The sequence below is a fragment of the Biomphalaria glabrata genome, chromosome 9, assembly GCF_947242115.1.
Source record: "Biomphalaria glabrata chromosome 9, xgBioGlab47.1, whole genome shotgun sequence".
NCBI lineage: Eukaryota > Metazoa > Mollusca > Gastropoda > Planorbidae > Biomphalaria > Biomphalaria glabrata.
This window is the reverse complement of record NC_074719.1, coordinates 44,167,589-44,194,869: the sequence shown is the minus strand read 5'-3', so window position 1 is coordinate 44,194,869 and position 27,281 is coordinate 44,167,589. Positions and strand designations below refer to the sequence as shown.

General features: G+C 39.1%; 2 protein-coding genes across 11 annotated transcripts in view; both read left to right on the top strand.

Annotated features, from left to right (window-relative positions):
- LOC129928052 (uncharacterized) overlaps positions 1-27,281 on the top strand; it is a 235,825-nt gene that overhangs the window by 160,918 nt on the left and 47,626 nt on the right. The window lies entirely within an intron of this gene.
- LOC106071500 (serine/threonine-protein kinase N2-like) overlaps positions 1-27,281 on the top strand; it is a 64,004-nt gene that overhangs the window by 14,873 nt on the left and 21,850 nt on the right. The window contains exons 1-6 of one of the 10 annotated variants that reach the window (XM_056040086.1): positions 7,101-8,097; positions 20,000-20,026; positions 23,474-23,617; positions 24,952-25,129; positions 25,508-25,605; positions 26,739-26,913. In XM_056040086.1, the coding sequence (XP_055896061.1) occupies positions 8,041-8,097; positions 20,000-20,026; positions 23,474-23,617; positions 24,952-25,129; positions 25,508-25,605; positions 26,739-26,913 (679 nt within the window). In that variant the 5' untranslated portion in view covers positions 7,101-8,040. Of the gene's footprint in view, positions 1-7,100; positions 8,098-15,088; positions 15,238-19,999; positions 20,027-23,473; positions 23,618-24,951; positions 25,130-25,507; positions 25,606-26,738; positions 26,914-27,281 lie in introns of those variants that run through there. The other 9 variants (XM_056040093.1, XM_056040087.1, XM_056040085.1 and 6 more) reach the window with 9 other exon arrangements.

Here is a 27,281-nt window from a genome sequence, read left to right as displayed (position 1 = left end):
TGTAAGATAGAATTGTGCAATCTACTCTGAAATTTTTTTATTTTTTTTTTTGTTATGGGGTGGGTGGGTATCTTTAAATTATAAGTAGACTGTCAGTCTGCAAGGCCTGGGGTTGCAGTGGGCGTAGAAGATTGTGATTGGGGGGGGGTTTAAACCTTCCCACATTGTGTAAGCACAAAGGTTAGGACAACACAATCGTGAGTGAGATTCATGTTCACTTGCCTTCAGGCTGAAGGTGATCTATACAACGTGCTTGTGTGTGTGTGTGTGTGTGTGTGTGTGTGTGTGTGTGAGATGCAATACGTTTCAGTTGCCCCTGTTTCTGTTTCTGTGCCTGCCCACTTTCCGTCTAGTTAGGCGCTCTCTTAGTCAGGAACTTTTCTTTGTCTGGCGTAGGGCAGTATACATATGTATCTGGTATTAAATACCTTTTTCTTCATCGTAACCAAACAGTCGGGCCGCGACTCAATTTGTGCGGTTTTACTTAATGTTTATAAACATACCCTTCACCCCCCCCCCCCCACCCTATTTCCATACTTGATTTGAGGACTTACTTTGAACTCTTTGCCTAGAACACTTCTACTATGTGGTTGTAAGGAAGGTATATAGGTTTAGTACACTTAAATGTGTACTGCTAAATGTGTGTACGTAAGTTCGTGAATGTATGTAAGATCCCGGATGTGTGTATGTAAGATAGTAAATGCGTGTATGTAAGATTCCGAATACGTGTATGTAAGATTCCGAATACGTGTATGTAAGATTCCGAATGCGTGTATATAAGATCGCGGATGTGTGTATGTAAGATCGCGAATGTGTCTATGTAAGGTCGTGAATGTGTCTATGTAAGGTCGTGAATGTGTGTATTTAAGCTCCTAAATATTTCAAACCCAAGGCTTTGGCGTTTAAAAATGACATTCTCACAATGTACAAACAAAAGCTAGTTCTTTTCATATAGATCTAGCTGTTCATGCAAGGTGTGAAATTTGAGAACAATACTAAATGATTTACTATTTACCTAGCTGTTTGCTAAATCATCTCCCCACTTTGTCCCCTACCTGGGGCTTAGGTATGTACTGAATTGTTTGTGTCTGAGTCGGAGGGGGGGGGGAGCAAAGGAGATTATGTCTATGTATTGAGTCATATTTAAACATCAGAGCGGCAGTCGAAGTGATGTCATGTAACCTGGTGCTGTTCGACCCGTCACGTGAATCATGGTCTGTCCGTGAGACTGACTGGGTTACTATGACTAAGTCATCTATCATCGGCAAGGCGTGACGTCATCTGTGCGTACGACGTGACGTAAAAGTTCACGTGAGAAATAGAGTCACTGGAGCAAGAGACCGGGGCATCAGTCATGCAGAACGTGTCATCTTGTTCACGCCGACATTGGGTCATCCTGTACTTAGATCCTACAATATTGGGATGCCAACAGTTGTATCAAAGGAGGCGCACTCTACACTGTACTTCAAATGTGACTTGTCGATTGTAGATCTAGCGCAAACCTTGATGATTTGGTTGGACTTAATCACTTAATAATAAAGCCTTGCTTTAGTCTCTACATTGTTACTTAAATTTTTTTTTTTTGCAATTTGTTAAACTAGAACGACAGATGAACTGACGAAAGAGACTTAGCCAGAAGCACACTAAATCAATGTTTTGAACATATTCTCACGACGTTACACGAATATAAATATCAACTATTTCACCACACTCACCCCGCCTAGCTAGTACAGCTAGAACCATTGTAGGCGCATTAAAGTCTTAATGAAGTAAACTTGAATCGTTTTAAAACAAACTTAGGTAATGCACTGCGTCAACTTCTAAGAGATGTATGTAGAAATACAAGGGAAATGTTAATTTTAACAAGATATAACTCTAATTGTACACGTCTTTACCGTCTCTCGTTAGTCTCTCATTGTTAACGTTCACACCGGTCCTCTTTTATTCCATCGAATAGCGCCAGACATCCTCAAGGTTTCATCGTTAGCCTACACAACCAAAAACATCCACCCATACTTTCCCCGTAGTTACATCATAAGCACTTGCATACGCTCCATAACAGTGCGGCATGTAGAGAACCAGCTTCAGACGTCATTATTTACAGTCTCACTTTCAATCCAAAATGTGTGTGCTGCTGACTCTTTGGACATCCGCGGGCGCTAAGGCAACTCATCTTCACGTGACTCATGAAGACGAGCTCGGTCTTTGATGACGCTGTCACTTGTGCCATTTCTGCCCGCGATTATCGAGAGCTGTTTCCTTCCTCGTCCTTTTGTAGTCACTCGTAAGAGCAAGTTACACTTTCTGTTGGTCTGCAACAATTTTCTGAAGCTATAGTTAAGTGGTTCGCAAATTGTTATTGACTCGTAGACTCATTGGAAGTCTTCGTAGACCCCCTGGGGGTCTATATAGACTACTTTGGGATTCACTGCTGTAGTTGTTAGTATGTTTGTATTCTTCACTAAGTTGATCTATGGCCTGGGGAATAGACTTAATGTTTACTTAATAACCATAATAATACGTTTCTTGGGAGGGGGGGGGTAATGGTCGTGATCAAGTATGACTAAAACAATCAGTGACTGTGACTTAGCGCCCGCCTTCACCCTGACCATGTGTCAAGGTCTTCAAGCATTGACACATACCATTGCATTTCACTCAGACTGACATAATATGCGAGTTATTTCATTAGCTGTTATCTCTCCTGGTACAGCTGGTAAAAAAAACACCTCTTGCCTCCTTAGTTGACCTGCCTGTGGTGTGACCTGTCACTCTACAGCACGGGAACAAGAACTCTAGGAGGACATGACGTACCTGTGTTTTAAAACAAGTCTTTTATTCTTTATTCTAGAGGAGAATCTTGAATTGTTTGTTCTGGGATGGTTTGTCTAATATATTCTCCGTTGGGCGTGAATTTGATTCTTTACATTTGTGTGTGGATTCGTTTCATAAGTGTATTCTTCTTGTGTTCGTTTCGTTTAATTCTTTTGTTATAGTGTTACTTTTAAATTCGATACTGAGTCATTCCATCGCCTGGATTCCCACCTACTTTAACTACTGGCTTTCTAAACACAAGGAATGCGATTACCACGATTGATGACATTAACAAAGGAACACCAGGCGTTATTTCCTAGACATCTTCTTGCTAGCATCGCACGTTTGTTGATGGTGATTGTATTCGACCGTGGGTGATTTAGAACACTGATATGTTGCCGACGCCGTTAATAAACTGTACTATGTAGAAATGGGTTAAAGATACGCAGCTGATGCTAGAGATAGGAAGAACAGTATAGATGAAGAGACTGCACGAAAGAGAGATTGAGATGCACAATTTATATGTTGAGAGAAAATACCGCGGGTGGGTGCGAGATGTGAGCGAGAATTAGTTATGTAATGAGCGCATACTATCTCACGGAAAACTTGGCTTCACCAGCGTTAAATTTCACGCCAGCAATAACATCCAAACCTTTGGTGTTCAATGCACTAGATTTAGGTGTCGCACGGGATATATCGGACGTTCGCTGACACACAAAGAGATGGAGATTACCGTGTTATGTAATGTGAAAATGAGAGACAGAGCGAGAGAGAGAGAAGGTGTGTTTTTTTGTGTGTGAAAAAGAGGAGTTGTGCGGTGTGAAAATATGAAGAGATAATGGGAAAAAAATGAGGTATGTCTGTGTACAAAGAATGACACAGTGTGTGTGTATCTTTAAAAATAAATGAATGATGTGTATGAGAAAAAAAAGCGGGTCAAGTCCAAGCTAGGAAGGATAAGATCCCCCCCCCCCCCCAAACAATAAATGCCACTCAAGTGAATGAGTTCCATGATGCATACATTTAAATTGAGCCACTTCTAGCTTACCTTACTTTAAGCCAGGGTGGTGGAGGGGGTGGAGGCGTGTGACGACTTAATGATATGATTGACACGCCAAGTCCAGCGCTCCCCACTTCATCATTGTCATCCACACCATTAGATTAGGATCTGGATTTGAACACTTGAACCCTCAACCTCTTGGTGGTGAACTACTTTCCCTTCCCCCCCCCCCCTTTTTTTTTTCTTTTCAAATTGTTTTCAAATTGAATACATACCTCCATCTCTCTCTCTCTCTCTCTCTCTCTCTCACACACGCACAAATACATTTCTTGCTTTTGAAGATTGTAAATAACTTGTTACGCCGTCACCTGATGAAGTTATTGTCATAACATAATATAAGTACAAGCAAAATAACAAAACAAAACAAAAATTATCTCAAGAACTACGCCCTTATAACTCTGTCTAGTTATATCCCTTGTTCGTTATCAAACTAAATAATTACCAATAATTAAATGACTAATTGGGTAATTTTTTTGTATTGGTTCTTGTTTGGTTAGGTTGTCCGTGGGCCATAGAAACTGATACGCTATACATCATCTGCCCTTTAGGTCGCAAGGTATCTGCGAGGGATTCCTTTACATTTCCTAGTGGATCATTTTGGGAGCTCGTCATCCTAATAAGACAAGGAGTGGGGTGGCCAGTGCTAAGGCCTCAGGAGCCGAGACAAAGTGTAGGAAACTGGGAATGTTGCTGGGGGTCGAAGGCCTCAGGAGACAAAGTGGAGGAAACTGGAATGTTGCTGGGGGTCGAAGGCGCCGGTCGATCTGGCCAGCTTTTGGCCTGGGTGCATCTTTTGTCTGTTTAACACAAAAGTGTTTACCGTTTTTAAAACAAGATGCCATGTGGCTGAATGTCAGGGCGCACTCCTTTCGAACCCAAGAGCCTCGAGTTTGAATCCCTATAAGTTGTAAATTTTGGGGGGCACCGCCTGAGTCCACCCAACTCTAACTGGTAAAAAGCGGTTCGTTGTTTGGTCACATGACATCCATTTACCTGTTTCTGTAAACAACAGCGCTTCACAATGAGTGCCCCGTATACTTGGAGATCTCTTCAGAAAACTTGACTTGAAACACATACACATACATTTTTTAATTGTATTGCTAATTAAGAACAGCAACGGGCGAATAACAGTATCTCGGGTTTAACTAATTAGCCACTCCTTGTTTATTTCGGTAACTTGGTCAAATCATTCTTTTTTTTTTTTTGGTCGTTCGGCTTATGTACCACAGAATGAGAGAGAGAGAGAGAGAGAGAGAAAGAAGTGAAAGGTTGGGGGGGGGGGAGAATATTTGAAACAGAATGAAAGAAAAGAATATTTACAGACAAGAGCGAGAGAAGCGTATTTAAAACCGAATGAGAAGCGAGTTAAAACAGAGATAGAGAGAGGCTTAAGAAACATCTTGGGAGAGAGGCGTATTGAAAACACAGTGATAGATGGGGGGAGAGAGGCGTATTTAAATTCATATTAGAATCTTGACATTTTGCTGTACATATGTCTTCGGAAGTCTATGTACCGAAAACACACTCTTTGATCTGCCGGTCTTATGATGTGTTTTAGATGCACTACACAGCTGCACAGTACTTAGAAGGCTTACATTTTAAGTCTCTGCATCGCAGAAAAAAAAATAAAATGTTAACATTTTTCGACTAATGTCATTAACTTTTACTGGAAAAACTTATCTTGAATACCCGTATTTCAGTCACACCAGATTCTGCCCCTTCTCATGACGAATCCAAAGCTATTGAATCACCTGGGCGCATCCATTGTCTTCTGAGACATTATTTGATATCAGATTGATCAAAACTTAGGTCTTGTCTGCGCCCCCAACCAATTCCTACAATGGAGAAGTCCTTTGACTGTCGGAAGTCTTTGAAATGAACTTTTCAACATCTGTTTCACTTCATAACCACTCCCCACACCCCATCCTCTGTTAACTGGAAGTCACACTAGTTTTCAATAGTGTCTTGTTATGTGACTGTTGTCTTCGTCAGCCATTAGGGATCATTGTCTATGTCTCCAATACTCCAAGTACCATTGTGCACCGTCAAAGTGACAGTCCCCGATATCATGCTTCCCAATAGGACCAGGTGAGAGATCTACATGTTTGTAGCGCCCCCCTCCTCCCCCCAATTGATTTGACTGTAGTGTAGGGGCTGTTTGGGGTTGTGTTTGTAAACGTTTGGAGGTTACCGTGTGACTTTCATCTCTTTGTGTGTCACCGAGCGTCCTGTGTTTCCCGTGCGACACCTAGATCTAGTGCATTGAACACCAAAGGTTTGGATGTTATTGCTGGCGTGAAATTTAACGCTGGTAAAGCCAGGTTTCCGCGAGATAGTGTGCGCTCCCTTCCCCCTTTCCTTTAATAGCTGTCGTCCTGTGATACAGTTTGATACCTGGTCTTTATTACCCCCTCGTAACCACTTTCTTTTTTATTTAGTCTTTTTAACTTAAGATCGGAACGATACGTGACCAGTAGATCTCTTAATGTTCCTCCGGGCGGTGATCAATTCTTTGTAGTTCAAATGTTTTAATTAGACGGTGACTATTTGAAGATGCTGTTAAAATACATTGTCGTGTTCAGTTCAGGTCTTGATAACTTGTTCTTCGCTGTCATTGTGTTGACAAGTTTGTGTTTGGCTAATAGACTTGTTGATTTCAATGTAGTCTTCGGATAGTTGAGTTGTAATAAGATTCTATATTTTCTGCAATGAAACGGGCACCGCCCATGTTCTGTAAACGTCTTCACATTACAGGCGCTAGAATAATGAGATCGTTTAAACCTGGGTTTCAATAATTGAAAAGTTCTTTGAGTTTAACGGTTAAAGTGCAACCGATGTGACCTTATATTGGTTCCATTTTTTTTTTATTTGCATGTAATTTATATGTGGAGGCGCGGTGGCTGAGCGGTAAAGCGCTTGGCTATCGAACCGGGGACCGGGGTTCGAATCCTGGTGAAGACTGGGATTTTTAATTTCGGGATCTTCGGGCGCCTCTGAGTCCACCCAGCTCTAATGGGTACCTGACATTAGTTAGGGAAAAGTAAAGGCGGTTGGTCGTTGTGCTGGCCACATGACACCCTTGTTAACCGTAGGCCACAGAAACAGATGACCTTTAATCATCAGCCCTATAGACCACAACGTCTGAAAGGGAAATAGAAGAGAAAAAAAAAGAATTTATGTGTGAATGTTGCTTTTGCCACAGTGTTGTGTATACGATTTTGTCCAGCATGCATTGGATAAGTCATTTTTTTTTATCACTCGTAGTATTGTTCTAATATTTCTTTAAGGAGCATTCCCGGGAATCTGATTCGTAAATGTGTGTATTGTTTGCGTGTCTGTACTCACGAAGTGCAAGACTCGTGCTTGTTTGCTCATCTTGTGTTCACATGTGACTAGATGAATTTCACTTCCTGCCAGACTCAGCGGATGAACTTTCTGAGAGCGTGCAAGTAGTGGCACGAATAGGAAACAGTGAAGCGTAAACCTACTCTAAGCAAAGATAGGGCCCATTGTATTGTGGATAGGAGTTATCCCGTGGACTAATTCTGTATCCACACCGAGCTGTGTTGGATGTTTGAGTATTGTGGATAGTATTGATCCCGCGGACTAATTCTGCATCCACACCGAGCTGTGTTGGATGTTTGAGTATTGTGGATAGTATTCATCCCGCGGACTAATTCTGCATCCACACCGAGCTGTGTTGGATGTTTGAGTATTGTGGATAGTATTCATCCCGCGGACTAATTCTGTATCCACACCGAGCTGTGTTGGATATTTGAGTATTGTGGATAGTATTGATCCCGCGGACTAATTCTGCATCCACACTGAGCTGTGTTGGATGTTTGAGTATTGTGGATAGTATTGATCCCGCGGACTAATTCTGTATCCACACCGAGCTGTGTTGGATGTTTGAGTATTGTGGATAGTATTGATCCCGCGGACTAATTCTGTATCCACACCGAGCTGTGTTGGATGTTTGAGTATTGTGGATAGTATTGATCCCGCGGACTAATTCTGTATCCACACCGAGCTGTGCTGGATGTTTGAGTATTGTGGATAGTATTGATCCCGCGGACTAATTCTGCATCCACACCGAGCTGTGTTGGATGTTTGAGTATTGTGGATAGTATTGATCCGCGGACTAATACTGTGGTCATCTGCCGGTCAAGATGTTCGAGTGTTTGTACAGCAGTGATGATGACCTGGACGACGACTGGACTGTGGAGGTAAAACTTGGCATGTTGAGACCTGGTCAAATACTGTTTCATTTACAGTTAGCTTTCTACGCTCGTTAGTGTCGCTATCAATCAGTACAATAACACACTGCTAGGCACACTGAATATTTCGTTAATAAAATATATAGGAAATAATTATTTCCACTAATTAAAGCATTAGGGAAGTTTTTTTTAAATCACAGAAACATATTGCCCCTTAGAAATATACAATATCTAAAATCCTAAACTTCTATGATGAAAAACAACATAAACTCTCTCTCTCTCTCTTACACAAACACCTTTGAAAATGTTGGGAATATAATTAATTCTTTGTTGAGATCTAGAAAAACCCACAATGGCCATGTTCTAAAAATAGTTGACATGCCGGTACGTCTCTTTGGTGAACAATAATGTTTTCTGTTTTCTCGTTTGTTGTCTGTCATTTTTTGTTTTTTTTAGACGAAAAACTAGTATGCGAAAGAAAGTGCCTTAGTGGGTTTCGGGATCATGTGACGCCATGGCATTAGTAGAATGTATTTGACTAGGTCTTCGCGAGAAGGCCTGAACACTGGCTTGCAACGTCACAACCTGTGGGCAGTTTAGACCAATAGCTTTTTGCCACGCTACAGGTCTGTGTTTAGGCCTTCTATATCGAATGGTCCCGGTCTGCGTGTCCACGTGAAACACTGCACTCTTCCTTCATCTTTGGTCTCAGGTTAGACTAACTTAAGAAATGGTGTGCTTAGAGACACGTGAGATCTACTCCACGCTGTGAGGCTGGACATGTCTTCAAGCATCGTCACTCACACTTTACAGGTTAAATCTAAGACATTGTCAATACGCAAAAGACAAGGCTAAAATAGTGTTTTTTTCGGGAACTTGTTCTTGCATCTGTAACCTCTGGGCAGGAAACGCAATAGGTTAGTAATTAGTTCACGTCTCTTTTCTGTCATTACATTTCTAGCTCGTGTGTGTGTGTGTGTTTATGTGTAAGTGGGTGAGAGAAGGGAGTGATCATTGACTTATTTTTCTCAGTAGTCAGAATCTGGATTACCTTCTCTTTTCTTGGTGCAAGTTTTCTGGCCGGAATTCTAACCAGGTGATCAGGCCACTTCGTTATTTTGTGTTGTTTTTATGTCCAGGTTTGCCATCTGCGGTCCACTCCTGTTGTCATCGACCTCTTACTTTTTTTTTTCATGAAATTGTTGAAACTTGAGATGCGCATTCCTTGGATTGCAATGCGAAATAGTTGAATTCCTTGGACGTTTTCCGAATCATTGAAGGAGTTGACAATTAAAATTGAAATCATGTTCAGGCATTTCTGAGCAGTTGTGAGAGACAGATACTCTCGTCTGTTGTTTATTCGACGCCCATCACCAGGATATCATTTCCAAACATGAGTTCTGCATTTATTGGAGAATTCCCATGTACCGTAAACTTGGTTACAGCGATACGTAGCTTTAGATTCCTCTGCATGTTTTGTAATCGAAGAGGAGCACACAATCTCACTGTCCATGCACACGAGAGACCGGATGTGACGTTCAAAGCCGATTGCACTTTGGGCTAAGTAAGGGATGACCTCAAGTTGGCATCGGCTGTTGTGTTTCTTTGTCCCATTGCTTGCGAGACAGAAACTCCACCACGTCTCGAGTCAAGAGGCTATACCTGGAGCTAATTCACCCCCCCCCCCCACACTCCACTTGGGTAATTGATAAGGCGGCCTCCTTGAGCCTAGTCAGCCTTATGATTAACAAATGACACTTATGTATTTTATCTGGAGTGCTTTCTATTGATTGATTGACAGTGATAGATTGATCTTTCGAGTGCGGCTTCAAGCCTGATCGACGAATGTCTGATGTAGTTAACATGAACCCCCATGGATTACACTGCTTGAGAACCACTGTCACTTGACTCTTTTTGTTTATCCTCGTCGTAAATGTGTCTTGCGGCGTGCAGTGAGAACACTCCATTAGCCGCATGCAAACCACATGTTGAGAGAACTAGGTCTCCATTTCTTTTGCCCCTGCTTCCAGCAAGGGAGGGAAGCCCACAGTACAACAATCAATGGCGGTGTGTCTTCTCTGTTTCGTTTTCTCTGCCGTCGTCACCCAACTCTTGCATGGGGACTATCCACGCCTCTGGCTGTCGTAATCTTTGATAGATCTATAGATATATCCCAGGTCAATCGATTTCTCTTCATGGGCGACTAAATTGGTTCCGGGAGGGGGGTTAACATTGTTATTCAAATGTACATTTATGAATAGTAATTGGGTTACAGACGCAGCTGGCCTTGTTACGTATTGCGAATCCGATTCCAAATTGCAAAGATAGCTTTCATAACATTGCTGTTTATAATGGGCAGGGTGGCTGTAGGTTTTTAACTTCGTTTCCGACCCTATTTCTGATGGACAGCGCATTATTCTGTGGTTCTTTCAAGTCGGCTAGATGCGGGTCAATCACCGTGGCCTACAATACGCGGTTAATTGTCGGCACAATGGGACAGAATTAGCACGTGTCCCCCGAAGAAACGCGAACAATGTCGCAAATTACAGAGTCCAACAACAACTCAACGTGAAGCCATTGGACACGTGTGATGTATTGAACCTTATCTAAACACGCCTTATATCCAGCGCCAACACCCCCTACAAATAAGTGTAATCTCATGACCATCAAGACCCAGGCCGACTCTTTCAGTCTTTTCATGTTAACTGAGCATTCACTACGTTTGAATTTGTGTTTGCTCTGTACCGGGTACATCAGCTGTAGACCTTGCTTAGTTCACCGTTATTTGTGCAAGCGAGTAGTGACATTCTATATCAGACAGATGTAACGCTTCAAGTTTGATATATCGAGGTGTGAATGGTCTTTGGTCTGGTGACGCGAAAGAGGAAGGTAAAAATACATCCTCCAAGTGTCCGAGTCAAGGAAACTACACACAGTAACACAGTGACCTCCGGAGTTGTAACTGACTTTTAACACTTTAACTCAACTCACAATGTTTCTGTTTGATTGTATGTCGAATGTTAGGTTCTCTTACATCAGCTATTTAACTAACTAACATCTGTCTGCTTGAGGGGCGTGTATTGTTTTCTATATCAGCTATTTAACTAACTACATGTGTCTACTTGAGTGGTGGGTAGTGTTTTCCCTTAGATTCGCCTGATGGCTCCTACAAAAACTAACATCTTACTTCCGAATGCGTTCATTAATCATCTAACCAAAACATGTCAGACATAGATTTAACTTTGTGTATTTCTTTTTTTTTTTTTTTTAAACTACCAAGAAGATTAGAATGTTTTTGACTTGAATCCCTCTCGTCGACAAAAAAAAAAATTGAAGGTTCCAGTGAATTTGTATTGTGGATACGACATGTGTTTGTTTCTGATTCATAACGACATGTGTTTGTTTCTTATTCATACTCAAGTTTGTACACATTTTGCTCCACACGCATCCATCGGATGTTGTAACTCATGTCCTAGCCCAGCGGTTCTCAACCTTTTAAGCTCGGCGACCCCTTTTTACAATCTCCCACTGCCGCGACCCCCCTCCCCCTAGACACACACAGCAATAGAAGAATAGACAATAACAATCCTTATTTTTGATGGTCTTAGGCGACCCTTGGCAAATCGTCAATCGGCCCCCAAGGGGGTCGCGACCCACAGGTTGAGAACCCCTGTCCTAGCCGATCTATAGCCTTTGAATGACAATGACCGAGTACACTTCCGTATGACCGCAGAGTAGTTCCTACCGACATAACCATTTGACAGTCTCTGACTGGATGTCATTGGCACACAGCTCAGCAGTCTAGTGGAACGCTATCTCTAGTCTAGTGTGGTGTGTGTACGTAGTGCTATCAGACCTGGGCGTGTTTCCTTGTGACATGCAGCGCGCGCTGGACTCTGGTGGTGTCACGCTAACCTTGGTTGTCACCATCAGCTCTAATTAAAGACGTCCGCCGCGACAAATGGTCTCTCAGGTCACGATATCACTGGTGTCTGTGGTGTGCCTGCGTTCTTAACGAGTGCTGAGAGTAGGCAATCTGATGTGCGTGTTATGTAATGTAACGCACACGATGATATTTATGTGCAGTGCCGGTACTCAGTGATGGATTGCCTATTTTTTTTAAACTACTAATAAAAGTAATAATAAACTTTAAAATACAAGAAAAGTAATAATTTTTTCCCCACTTTGTAAAAGGTGCCGGTACGCCGTAGCGGTGCGTTACGTCACACACAAAAAAAAAGCACTGGTTATGTGGCTACAGAGTTTCCCCAAAAGTTTCCTGTATCACAAAAGTTGTCATTGGAAAACATTTTTTTCTTACTATTTATTGACATTGTTTGCTACATCACGAAAACGTTTTGAAAAAATAACTTATATTCATGACCAATGTAATGGCAATATTAGCTCTCACTTGGTTCTGGACTGAGATCCTGGACACTACAGTTATAGACTTGAGGTACTAGATTGAGATCCTGGACACTACAGTTATAGACTTGAGGTACTAGATTGAGATCCTGGACACTACAGTTATAGACTTGAGGTACTAGATTGAGATCCTGGACACTACAGTTATAGACTTGAGGTACTAGATTGAGATCCTGGACACTACAGTTATAGACTTGAGGTACTAGATTGAGATCCTGGACACTACAGTTATAGACTTGAGGTACTAGATTGAGATCCTCGACTCTACATTTATAGACTTGAGGTACTAGATTGAGATCCTGGACACTACAGTTATAGACTTGAGGTACTAGATTGAGATCCTGGACACTACAGTTATAGACTGAGGTACTAGATTGAGATCATGGACACTACAGTTATAGACTTGAGGTTCTAGATTGAGATCCTGGACACTACAGTTATAGACTGAGGTACTAGATTGAGATCCTGGACACCACAGTTATAGACTGAGGTACTAGATTGAGATCCTGGACACTACAGTTATAGACTGAGGTACTAGATTGAGATCCTGGACACCACAGTTATAGACTGAGGTACTAGATTGAGATCCTGGACACTACAGTTATAGACTGAGGTACTAGATTGAGAACACTGGCGCCTTAGATTGTGCTTTTGAACACTGAATTCATAAACAGTATATGTGTATCAATAGGTGTAAAATATGGCTTTCACTTAATTTATTTTTAATTAAACTGATTATCATCTAGCCCGGTGTTAAGTCTTGTACCCAAGTGCTTTATTCATTTGTTTGTTGTTGTTTGTAACTGAATATTGGACATTTGTTTCGGGATTCAAAAGTCAGTCATTGGGTCATTTCAATTAAGTTTAAAAAAAAATGTTTCAGTTGAGGTCAAGCACCGCTTGAATAACAACACCGACACTCCCCTGGCATTCCATCCATCCCAGCATGCTTGTATCACACATACTGGAGTTATCTCCGTCAACTGGTTACGTCACCTTGTTTTCTTGGGTAGCATCTCGTACAGACACAGGTTCCAATGTAGCCCGGCTCCACGTTATTAACATTCCCAGCTGTCAAGTCCATACGTTTTTTATGTTATCAACACTTTCATCTTTTTTTAGTCGCTTCGTTCACTGTCTCTCAAGTCTAACTTTTAATCTTAAAGTAGAACTCATAGAAATGCTAGTAGAGTAGGTCTGCTGTGCTTACCATGTTGGCAGTCAATTTTGTTTAGCATGTTGGATACAAATGAAATGAAAGCAGGTAAGCTTGGCTTCAATATCTGTATAAGTATGAAGGTCTCAAAATGGAACGTAGCACAACTGCTATCATTTACATTTGTCATACTAGGAGGCGCAGTGGCTGAGCGGTCCCGGGTTCGAATCCTGGTGAAGACTGGGATTTTTAATTTCGGGATCTTTTGTGCGCCTCTGATTTCCCCTCCCCCCCCCCCCCCCAGCTCTAATGGATACCTGACATTAGTTCGGGAAAAGTAAAGGCGGTTGGTCGTTGTGCTGGCCACATGACACCCTCGTTAACCGTAGGCCACAGAAACAGATGACCTTTACATCATCTGCCCCATAGACCACAAGGTCTGAAAGAGAAGCAGAAATGTGTTTGAATTCTTCTTTCAATGGGTGTCGTCTGCTGTTTCAAGTTGATAGGATTATCACTAATACTTTACTATTGATTGTGATGTCATCAAACTCCCCGCTCCCCCGAGCCTCATACTTTATAAACTACGCTTTCTGCCTAATTGAATAGTATATTTATGCCTAACGCACCTCGAATGCCTACAATGCCCTATTTGCAGATGAAGTGACTATTCAACATTTCAGACGTTAAGTCGTGAACACATTCAAGTGCCCACAACTCGTCAATAAACAAGTCTATAGCACTGTGGAGTGTCCACAAGTATACATTTCGCGATATGTCTATAGCAGATTGAAGTGTCCAAGTGTAGGTCTAGTTGTCTCTATAAAAACATCCAGATGTTTGGTTCTTAACTCAAACTGAACTTTTAGGGAAATGTTTTTATCAATCGTATATCATTGAGTGAGCGTCTCTTCTATCTCTACCTGTTGAATGTTGATTAAATTGATTGGCCCATTTAGTCCACACTTCTATTGAAGATTTTGTTTATGAAGTCATGTTTGAGTTGATCGGTTCATTAAGTATCTGGGCCCAGTTTCCCTGATTATTTCGTGATACACTCGTTTGATCTCTGTGCCATTGACAAGGGACACACTCACTGTTGATATATTCTGTTTGTTGCTTAAAGTCAAGGCATGGCGACACACACACAGCCAAGACTGGGCTTGCACAGATGCTCTTGTTGATAGATTATCCCCCCCCCCTGAGTTTAAAGAATTATTTATTCAAGTGATTTGCTCTTACCTTCTCTTGTCTGTTCGACTCCCCCCCCTCCCCATTTTTCTATACGATCTTATTTTCATACTCTCACTTTCCCCACCTCTCTTCATTTTGGCAACCGCGTTACGAGAGTCGCTTTTGTGATGCCGGGGGAAGGGGAAGCTTGTTTATATTTCTGGCCGTCTCGTCTGCTTCTCCAGTGGCAGTCCCGTTGAGTGAACCACCTGTGATGCTCAATGTAACAGTTTGTAACTTTTGGTTGAGCTGCCCGTAGGTCGGCGTAATTGTCTCACATTGTGTTCTATTACCTTGCTGAGTGACTTATTACAATGTTGGAGTTTCTGGTCTGGGTAAGTGAATTGATGACATAACAGACTGATAGGTTGATACTAATTGTCACCCGGTCAATGACATTCATCTTTAGCATGTTGTTGCGACAGGTGATAGTCTTCTGGAGGGACACTGAACAGAGTTAGGTAACAGGGTGATAGTCTTCGGGTGGGACACTGAACAGAGTTAGGTAACAGGGCGGATTAGGTTACAAGGCATACGAATGGCTTGGGGAACTCGTAATTAGAAGTAAATCGTTTACATATCTACTTGTATATCTTTAACTCTTTTTCTCCTAATCGACGATACCATCGTTGATTTTGACCTCATTAAATTAAATTAATGTTTAATTTTTTAAAACTTGACTTTGAACTATATAAAAAGAGCATGCATTTCCCTTTAATTCTATACCAAAATACATTTTCTAACAAACAACAAAACTATTGTAGCCCAATCATATCAAGTTTGTGAAATAGTAATGAGCGAAATGTAGAATTCCTTCCAAAACGTGGAAAATTAATGACGGAGAGAAAGAGTTAATAGATCCACTAGTGGCGATGTGATGACATTCATGGTACTTTAAAGCACGCAAGTGACTTAATTTTCAGTGTTGACCCCCTTCACTGGACTTGTGGGAGTTAAGTAACGCTGGCTTATTGGCTTGGTCATGCTCTGTTTCAAAGATTGACCTTTTGTTGACCTTTTTTTTGTCTCTGCTCTATAAGATGTCCACCACTCCAGGCAATGATTTCTTTGCTTTTACTTCTGTTACTTGAGCATCTTTTAATGTCCAGCCTTTGAAAGAGATTCTTGTCATGTGTCTTTGGTTTTCTGCACGTGTAATAGTCAAAGGGGATAGCTAAAAGTTCTAATCCACCATGCGAATAGAATCAAATGTAAATGTCAGAATCGATTTGCTTAAATAAAAGATATTATTTGAAGGAGTCAATTAGTCTCATTGTTGCCTAATGTAATCTACGTGTCTCAATTAGCTGGCTCTCTTGGTGGATTTCAAGAGTCTTGCATTAGAAAAACATTTCTTTGTGTGTGAGTCTGTGACTGAGGCTTGTCCGAACTGAAATGTGTTGACTGAACTATTTCTTTGTGTGTGAGTCTGTGACTGAAACCTGTCCGAACTGAAATGTGTTGACTGAACTATTTCTTTGTGTGTGAGTCTGTGACTGAAACTTGTCCGAACTGAAATGTGTTTGACTGAACTATTTCTTTGTGTGTGAGTCTGTGACTGAGACTTGTCCGAACTGAAATGTGTTGACTGAACTATTTCTTTGTGTGTGATGAGTTTGTGACTGAGACTTGTCCGAACTGAAATGTGTTTGACTGAACTGTTTCCGTGTTCTATTGTATTGACGTAGATAGAAGTTTAGTTTAGCAAGGCGCCAAGTTTCAGAGTTGGAAGATGTAGTTTAACGCGATGTAAGCACACAAGGTTTAGTATTGGACTGCACAGGGTATAGGTGTGAGGGAGGTGTGTGTGTGAAGAAGGAGGAAGAGAGAGAGAGAGGTGGGGAGATGCTTATTTTAACGATTTATTTTTTTCTTTCATTTTGTGTAACTCTCATTTTGTAAGTTTGAAATCTTGATGGTATCTGAAGTATTTGGTTTGTGAGGTCGCAGCTCGTGTTAAATAGGTATGAGCTATTACATAGTGGAATAAAGGCTTATATTGGGGGCGTATCGACACATAGCCTGGGAGAAAGAGAGAGACATAACAATGTTTGCTCCCCGACATAGTTAACAAAACTCCATTTTTTAGCTAGTAGCTTGTTGAGGTTGGTTAAAAAGTGCCACAACAAAAGGTGTGTGGTGTCATTTTGTACCGAACTGATTTCGCACAAATCTCAAAATCATAACTTACATTAAAAGCTTGTTTGGAAAAAAATGTTTCTTTATACTATCATATCTTATCCCAGCCTAGTTAATCCCCTGGCTGATTCAGTCCTTGCTGAAGAGCATGAGTTGTTATTACTACAATGCTCAAGATGAAGATCTATTTAGACTGGGGGATGTAAAAACTAGATCTGTTTTCATATGATGTTTGTCCAACCAAGTGTTTATTATCCAGAGGGGGAGGAGGAAAGGGATTGTTGGTGAGCTAAGAGGGAGCAACTCTTAATGTAACTTGGCCCAGATGTAAACAGCTCCTAATGTTTCAGTGTGGAATGACTTTACCGCTAGACGTTTCAAATCCACTGCTCCATTTCAATTTCACCCAGGTAGCTGAGATATCACAATAACTATTCAAATGTGTTTCATGATTTCTGTTTGCCTTTGAAACAAACAAAAAGGAAGGGAGAAGATGATAGTGGATATAAATCTAGGAGTGAGTTTCAAAAATAGAGGCAAAGCTTATCAATAGTACAATTTGTTTAGTGTTCATCCAGTGTACATTATATGAACATATTGATAAACTATGTATTTAAAAAAAAAGCTTTTATATGTTTTAATTTTTAGCACCGGAGCATCAAATGTATCAGCTAGCAGCACAAATCACTTTTTACAATTTACCTGGCAACAGTGATCTTTCAATGCAGCGCCTTTGACATTGTCTCATTTTTGTATTTGGATCCAATTAAAAATCCCCCGCTGTCTTCCTCTATTCATTTTCTTGTTTTTCTACAGGCTCATTACCTTGCCATCACATTCCCACATATCTTTGTCTTTTTCTCTTACACTATTTTACTAGTTAAAACTTTGAATGTAAACTGGACTTTACAAATGAAAAGGAAACAAAGAGAAGACTACTGGGACGAACTTCATCCTATAACAAAGACATGTTCTACTTACAACTTCCTCAAAGATCTCTTCATTGCTGATAGGTTCCTTGAATAAAGAAGTTTGGAGAAATATTAAAGTAATAGAAAATTTTGGCCTGTTTCTGTGGTCAGTGTTTGATAAAGGTGGGCATAGACACTGACTTAGAATTTTCCAACTTGCATTGAGTTGGGGCCATTTAGTATGGTCCTTAAAAAAACAACAACAGCCTTTACCATGACTAAAAGTGAGTACTATCCAACCTGAGCACTGCAAATGCAACATTATCTGTTCTAGGGTTAATGAAATTCATAAAAGAAAGGGATAGATGTATATGACTCCCAAGCATCGGTATCTATTCTTAATTAGCCAGCTTTAGATGGGAGACATTCATAGTAACAGACAGGTGCATTATTCTTCAAAGTTTATTAAATTTCAGTTTAATGTTCACCCCCTCCCCCTATTGAAATTCAAAAATAAAACTTGTTTATACTGGCTATAGATATAATTGCATTTGTTGACTTAACCTTGACCTCTAATGGCAGTTGTGGACTTAACCTTGACCTCTAATGGCAGTTGTGGACTTAACCTTGACCTCTAATGGCAGTTGTGGACTTAACCATGACCTTTTAGCCTCCTTGCAGTAGTGTCTATTTAAAAAAAGATTATTCACATACAGTGTTTGTGTAGACAGAATGGGGCTAACCAGCTGTATAGACCCAGCTCACACTATAGTACACTTGCTTTTAGAAATGTGTTGATAGTGGCTGGACACACTGAGAGCTAGCTGATGAATACACTGTGAAGGCTAACTGGTTGTTTTTGTTTGTTTTCTAGTTTAGCACTTAGGTGTAATCCAATATAAACAAAGAGGAGTTGGACTAAGCATATATAATACTGAATGTGTAATATCTTGCTTAAAAAATCTATTTTGTAGTTTGCAATTGAAAAATAGCTTTAGGAAAATAATAATAAGTCCCTATCATGTCAGTTTTTATAACAAAAACAAATTGCCATTTTTGTCATCTGTCTTTCTGTCTGTGTGATTCTATAATGACAAATTTTTTGTTAAGCTCTGAAAGACATCATGTAAAAAAGGAGAATCTATGTACATGTATATTATCTCTAGATCACATGGTCTGAAAAGGAAGGGAGACTATATCATTTTAACACCTGGTGCTTAGACTTAGAACTGTAATATTTCTTCCGATGATGGTGATTATAATCATACTTTGACTTTCCTTTCTTGTTGTTGTGTCATTATTGTAACATCCTCTCCGTAGAATTGTAGTGCTAACTCTTGGCTAGCAGCATGATTATGTAGAAATATAAATACATATTGTATGATAGCATTGAAAGGATCTAATTTAAAAATGAAATAAAAATAATAACATGCCATTGTTGTTGCTGCCTGTGCAGCATTTTTAGTCATGCATATCACATGCCCATGCTGACATTATTACAACTTTTTAACATTTATCACCTATGATGAATATTGTGATTCTGAAGCTGGGCTGAAGGTATTAACTTAACAAGTAGTTGAAGCAGTCCTTTAGTACATACTTGAGATCTTAAAGTATTAATTAGCCAATAGTGGAAAGTCTATGGGGCTTTTTTTTTTTAGACTGTTCTCTTTATCCTAGTTGGGTTAAAATCTGGTTCATCTGTTGACTAACTAACTTGTTTAGTAGTGAATGTGAAAATAGACCAAGTCACCTAATGAACCTCTTTGGGTATTGTGTCTCTTCTTTTTTGTGGAGTATTGTTCTGGAAGAGAGTGTCCTTGTATTTAAGTTTTAATCAACAAACCACTCTTAGTCTAACTGTGCAGGCCAAACAAAAAAAAAAGATTATCCTCAGTAGTATAGCAAGTGATAGCAAATCATGAAATTATGCCTGCTGGTGGACTGAGGTTAGGACAATAATGTTATTACATTTGATTTCAGGACTCTGTGCCACAAAGCTGTTTTGTTTGTTTGTTACTAACATTGTTGTTTTACTATGTTTCAGTACAGAAAGCTGGTTCTCTTCCGTGTGGTAAACTAACTTCATGGTTTCTTAGTGTTGCCATTAGTTGTGTAGTTTTTTTTGTGTCTATCTCTCTGACATCAGTCTACAAGATCTGTTGCTGGTACATTGAGCTACATTATAAGTAGCTACATCATAATAAAGTTTCAATTATTCAGTGGCATTTATGAAATACAATGGCTCAAGATTGTTATCATTGACACATAATTAAAAAATGAAGTAATAAAAAAAATATATATTATATTATATATCAAACTTAAAATAACAACATGTATTGGATACAAGTATGAAATTGGTTTCAATCTAATAATACATACAAAAGAATTTAACCAATATCTTTGTGCTAGCTCATAAAATAAAAAACAACAACAAAGAAATGACCAGCCAGCAACATTTGTTTACTGATTACCTTACAACTTTCAGTGTATTATTTTCTTGGCTTTGAACATTCCAATGGCCCAATTTTGACCATTTTCAGTTTAAGTTCAAACCCCATAAAATATTTTCTAGTCAGTTCAGTATCTGTTTGTTTACAACAGCTGTTCTTGAAGATGTTATCATTTAATTCAATGTCTTAACGTTATTTAAATAAATATCCTTTTTAAAAATAAAATTGAATATTAAAAAGAAAAGATTTTTCCATTAATCTATTTATTGTTATATTTGAATGTGTACACAAACATATCAAGTAGAAGCTATTTTCATAAACTTACTTGCTTTTCATTTTTGTTTACTTTTAAAATGGTGATGGGATGGTGCAAAATAAAAGCACCCTTTACTTGAAGAATAAAGTCTACAAATAATTATAAATAACTTAAAATGTTACAGTTACATTTATCAAAAGTTACATTTATCAAAAGTTACATTTATCAAAAGTTACATTTATCAAAAGTTACATTTATCAAAAGTTACATTTATCAAAAGTTACATTTATCAAAAGTTACATTTATCATTTCATTTTTCTTTTCATTATGCCTCACCATAATTTTTTCCCCATCTGTTTAAAAACAATGTATATTTTTTTTGCAAACTTTAAAGATATATATATATTTTTTTTATTGCGTGAAAGGACCCTGATAATGTATGTATTGATGATTATATCACACCACAAACCCATGAGTTCAAATCGTATTATAAGAATCAAATTGTCAAAAGTGGAAGCATTCATGTCATCTTTTGGCTTGACCAACGGAATTTGTCAGTTCATGAACTCTAAATGTGTATTTTTTAAAAATACTGTAAACCTAGATCTACTTGTTCATGGAACTTTTTGCAGGTTCCTGTTAATGATGGTTATCAAGTCAGTCATTTTAAATTAGTCTTGTATCACACTTTTGAAAATAAAAGTGTTGAGGGGACGGGGGTGGGGGAGGGGGGAAGGTATAAAAGGAGGAATGCCGGGAAACTTTTTTGGTGTGAGCAGAATTCATTGATCCAAAAGTTCAAGCGCATGTTTCAGAGGGATATCCAAGTAGCAAAGTTTTCCCCTTTCAGACCTTGCGATCTATGGGGCAGATGATAAGGTCATCTGTTTCTTTGGCCAGCGGTTAAAGGGAGAGGGGTGTCATGTGGCCAGAACAATGATCAACCGCAGGTACCCATTAGAGTTGGGTGGACTCTGGGTACCCTAAAGATCCTGAAATTCAAAATCCCAGTCTTCACCTATACTCGAACCATGGACCCCAGGTTTGGAAGCCAAGTGCTTGACCACTCAGCTACCACACCCCACAGGTATATATATTTAAGAATTGTATTATTATTTAAAAAAAAAAAAAGAGGGGGGGGGGGTTTGGATAAACGCCATTGTTTGTGCCAGTTCACTTCCCTTTCTACTTCAGACCAGCTGCTAGTGATTGAGAGTTAGGTACATTCAATGTTAAGCCAAGAGGGGTGTCCAGTTGAATGTAGGAGCTATGTGATGGGCTTTTGTAGTTGGTTGTACTCAGTCATTGTAGGTAGCTAGTAATATTTGTAGGCTGTTTGACCACTCAGCTCCGATGTATTTTATATTTCATGTACAGCTTTCTATGTCATATTCCTATGTCATATTCGAGCTTTTTTTTAAGTTGAAACCTAGCTACCACTAACTGCTTCAGTATATCTGACCTTTATAACTAACTTTTCAACTATAATAAAACTCGTATATGTATACCAATAATGTTTTTTTGTTATAGTCTTTGTTACACTGCTTTGTTATATGTCTCCATTATCATATGTACCATTTGCAAACATTTTTAAATAAATAAAAAAAAACTATTAGGAAATTATAAATTCACCAAGTTGTCCCAGCTACAAAGATTTGAGGAAACTTATACGATAAGAGGTTATGAAATATATAATATAGACAAAACACTTTTTTAAGGGGCATATGGTAGAGTAGCAACAAACTGAAGTGAAGTAAATGTTAGGGCTTGGTTTGGATCTTGATGGAGATAAGGAATTTTTTGTTGTTTTTTTTAGTTTTATAGCTGAGTTGTATTTGCTGATGTACTACCCCACACGTCTGCAAAGAAGATTAGATTACAGCTCACTGAGCTTGCTAAAGTAGAATCTGATAGTAAAGAAAAAAAAATCTGAACAATAAGAGTTTAATAATTGAGCTAAATCTTTTGGGGGGGGGGGGGTTCCATCACTTTCATAATAAACTGTTCATGACCAGACACAGAGCTTATCTTCTAATGCAGTGTTATCCGTGTTCAAATCATTTGTAAGAGTAAATTGTTCAGGAATATAATTTAGAAAGTTGTTCGGTTCTGCTGACGTAGCCTTGTTTATCACAGCCTCTAGTGAAAGTTTTTTACTTGATAGCTCAGCCAATTAGAGTCTGTTTATTTGTTGGCTGCCTAGGAGTGCCATGTCAATAAACGATGGCTCACATTAAAGACTTGTCACATGAAAGATCTTTAGTTTTGGTTTATGTTTTCCAGCAACAAAGTCCGAGTTTGTTGTGCTAGTATTGACAGCCTATCCTTGTTTTGAGGTTGTCTCTAATGGATTTTAAAAAAACAAATGTCTAGTCTTTAATGTGAGAAAAGTAATGTAGCTATTTAGTAGATCTACATCATTTGGCATGGAAGTGCACAATTGGTCCTTAATTTTGTCTAATAACAAAACTATTTCAAACCAACTATTACATTCTCACTCTCCAACTTAATAATTTTGTATAGTTTGATTTTACTATGTCTTGTATATGAGGTTTTAATACTTAGGGCTAGGCTTACATTATAAAGCAGAACAGACAGTGCTATTTGGGTCAACAAGGAACATTTTGAAAATAAGAATTATTTCTTTTTTTCAATAATACTCAGCTATATGAGAATACCATGAGGGAAAAAATCTTACTACTTATGTATGTAGTGACATACTGCATCTATGATTACATATATTCCTACACTGCGCTAAATGTGCATAATGCCACACCAGCCATTCATATAACGTTTTTTTTTCTCTTGACAGGGTGGCGCTGGCAACAACTCTTACCATGAACTCAGCCAGAGGCTCGGCCTGGAGGGAGACATCTCTGAGGCTGATATGCAACAAAGGCTGGAAGAGATCAAAGAATATCTCAAGAAAGAGATCAGAAAAGAGATGAAAATTAAGGTAATCAGCTGTTTGCTTGAATCACTCAACAGTTTCTTTGTCATTCATGTTTTGTATCAAACTAGTCCTGAGCGTGGTTGAGAGGCTAAGTACGCTTGAAATTGGCTTGGCTACCTATGACGGGGGCTTGAGGTTCGACGCCCGACTTGGGCAGAGCTGTGTTTACTGAGCGCCTAAAAGCAGCATGGAAAACCTACTCCCAGATACCCCCCTAACCCCCCACACACCCACCCACCCAATGGTAAACATATGAGATTGGACCAAAGCGCTCAGAGCATGCTATATGCCTAAAAGTCGCGCTATTTAAAAACTATAATTTATTTTTATTTAATTGCTTATATAAACAAAATAAAATAGGAATCTAGAATCTATTTGTAGTTCAACATGTCTTGAAAATAATTGTCTCATTAACACAACAGATTCCCTAATATCTACCTATGTTTTTTCTGGCCTACGTCCTGCTGTAATTATTATGAAAAACAAAACAAAACAAAAAACAAAAAAATAAACAACTCCACTCTTGGCAAACACAAGGCTTCATTTCCCATCACTGCACATCCCGACCATCCAGATCCAGTTGGATAGTTGGTGGTCAGACTGAAACAATGGGTAAGTCCTTGAACTCAACATTTCTTTGTTAACCAATGTGTGGTAGATTGATGGAACAAAGGATTTACTACGTACTTTGAGTGTGATATTGACATTCAATGCTGTGAAACACTAGCACTCGATCACTTCTCTTGGCATGAAGACATGAATGTCAGAGTCGCAAGATACAGGGCAAGTGGCCAGCATGAAAGAACGCAGAGCTAACAAAAGGCTGAGAGAAGAAGCAGGCTTATCTGAAGTAGACCCAACTTACCCATGCCATGTGTTGGGCTGGCTTTTTTTAACGCAAGAATGGACTTTATAGCCATCTTTGAGTTCATAGGAATTGAGATCATCTTCAATCATGAACCATTTGACAAACTTGAGGATTGGATCATCAGTTCTTTTTTATAAATTGCTGGTAACCCAATGACAGTTGTATCATGAACAACATATTTTCACCTATCTTATAGGCATCAGCAACATCAGGTTAAAATATTTGGAATTCAATGACGTTCAGATCTCAGCAGATTTACATACAGACTTGGCTAATGTACAAGAGCTACTTCCTAATTGATAACGCACACAATAATACCTTTCAATTCATATCTATTATTACACACTTCCAGTCATTTCAACTAACTTGTATACATGAAATTGGATTGTTCATTGATAAAAACCTATCACAGCACTTGTGAGGTTTCTGTTGTATCTATAATTGAATGCATTTCTTTCTCTTTGTGCAGGAAGGAGCAGAAAAGTTGAGGGAAGCGTCCACAGACAAGAAGACTCTTCAGAATGTCAGTAGTATAGTGAAGAAAGCCAACACCAAACTTCAGGAGCTACACCAGGAGCTGCAGGAGCTGAGTGCTTACCTACTGGTCACTAACACAGGCTCTCTGGACATTGGGCGGGAGCATGCTGGTCAGCTCATAGTTTTACCTTTCACTAGTTTGCTTATTGCCTTGCGTTATTTCTCAACATGTTAAAGAAATGAAAATCTACCAAATTATCTTCAGTTTATACATTTTTAAGCAATAATAAAATCTACCAGATCTTTCCATTGTATTGTAAAAAGATTCTCAACCTTGAATTTTATTGAATATTTGTTGATAAGTTGCAGTCTGTAGCATTGAAATGATTAAAGATAACACCTTTTTCTGATGGTCCCTCTCCATGGATTTGTTTACAGTTATAGTGATAACATTGGAATTAAATGCTGTACATTGTTTTAGTTTTCTTTTTATAAGCATATGAAACTATTGAGTTAATATATGGCCATTGTTTTTTTTGTGTTGTCAGATGGTGTGAAGTCTCCGGATAAGGGAGATAATCAGCTGGAACATCCTGTCAACCCAAGGCTCAAGTCTTTACAGAAACAGATGGACATAGAGCTTAAGGTCAGCTTTAACTGGCCACTGTATTGATTGAAATTATGCTGATAATTTCCCATGGTCGAGGCTCATAATTCACAGCTGTCCTCTTCTCTTTTGGCAAAATTCTGCGTTGATAAGCTTGTGCAATGCAGATTTTAGAAAAAGAAACAAAACAAACAAAAAAAAACAACAAGGATTTGATCCAAATCAATTGAAATATTTCATTACAAACTGTCTCAGTCTGATCAAAAGATTAATAAGAACCAATGGGCCTAATTGCTTTTGTAAAGCATGTCTTCCATGCTCCCTTAGCTTGCTATGTTTGTTGTGCTACAGTCTCTTTTGACCTCAAATGAGGGGTGGATTTGGCATAAGACTTCCAGTGTTGCCTTTATGTGTTAAGCAAAAATAACTCAGCTCAAGTCAAATCTCAAATAAAAAGCCTCATTCCATCAAGATACAAACTTGAGAGCTCATCTATCAAATAGTGAAGTGGTTAATGCTTCTCAGCCACACATCTCAGACAGTGGGTGAGCGGCAAAAAACTACTTGGCTACCTTTCAAGGGGCTTGAGTTCAAAGCCTCAGCGCCTAAAGGCAGCACGGAAACCATCTCCCAGATACCCCCTTCCCCCACTGGTCCACAAAAGAGATTGGACCATAGTGCTTTCAGCATGCTATTAAGCATGAAATTATCACTATATAAAAGCAATTAATATTTAAATTATATTATGTACTCTGTTACTTATTTTTTTTATAATTGGGAAAAGAAATTTATAATGTTATCAAATCAACTTTTGAAAAGGCTGGCTCCTCCAGCACTCTGTCAGGTGCTATTTTCACATGTGATGTTGTGGGTGTGAATGCCTTCTACAAATTAGAACTTTCAGCCACAAGAAGAAATGCTCTTTGAGATGAACCATATTCTTTTTATAACTGAAAGCTGACAACACCATCAACCCTTAAGATTGCTGTATGGCTAGCCAGTGCCTGCTTAACACTTTAACACGACCCACTGATCAATATCTAAGTTTTTGCTTTGTTGCATTCCATACAATCAAATCATACATTGAGACAAACACAAATCATTGACAATACTGTGTAAAAATATATGAAGGTTGTGTAATTTAAAAGGTACCTTGTTCCCTCCCAACACAGGTGAAGAACGGAGCAGAAAACATGATTACCATGTATAGCACTGGCTCGTCTAGGGACAAGAAGATGTTAGCCGAGGCTCAGCAGATGTTAAGTGATGCCAAAACCAAGATTGAAATCATACGCATGCAGATGTTGAAGGTCACACAGGATAGTGCTGACATGAACAGTAAAGATGGTAAGCTATTGGCCTAACATTGTCATTTTTTTTTAATTTAGAAAATTTACTACAATAATGTTAGACTCTCCTTCCCAAATCAATGAGGCTCAAAATTCATTGTAGCCACAATTTCTTTTACTACATATCAAGCAGGCTCTAGTTCAAACCTTGACTTGAGCAGAGTTGGAACCCCCTTTTTTTTTCCCTAGCTGAATGTTGACCTATATAAACGCAATAAAGGAAATAATGTCCAAATGCTATTTAAGTACTGGTATCTTATTCTAAAACTAAATTTATCTTTAAAGCTTTAACTCTTTCTCTCCTAACTGACGATACCAGCGTTGATTCCACCAGAATGTGGTAAATAATTACGGAGAGAAAGAGTT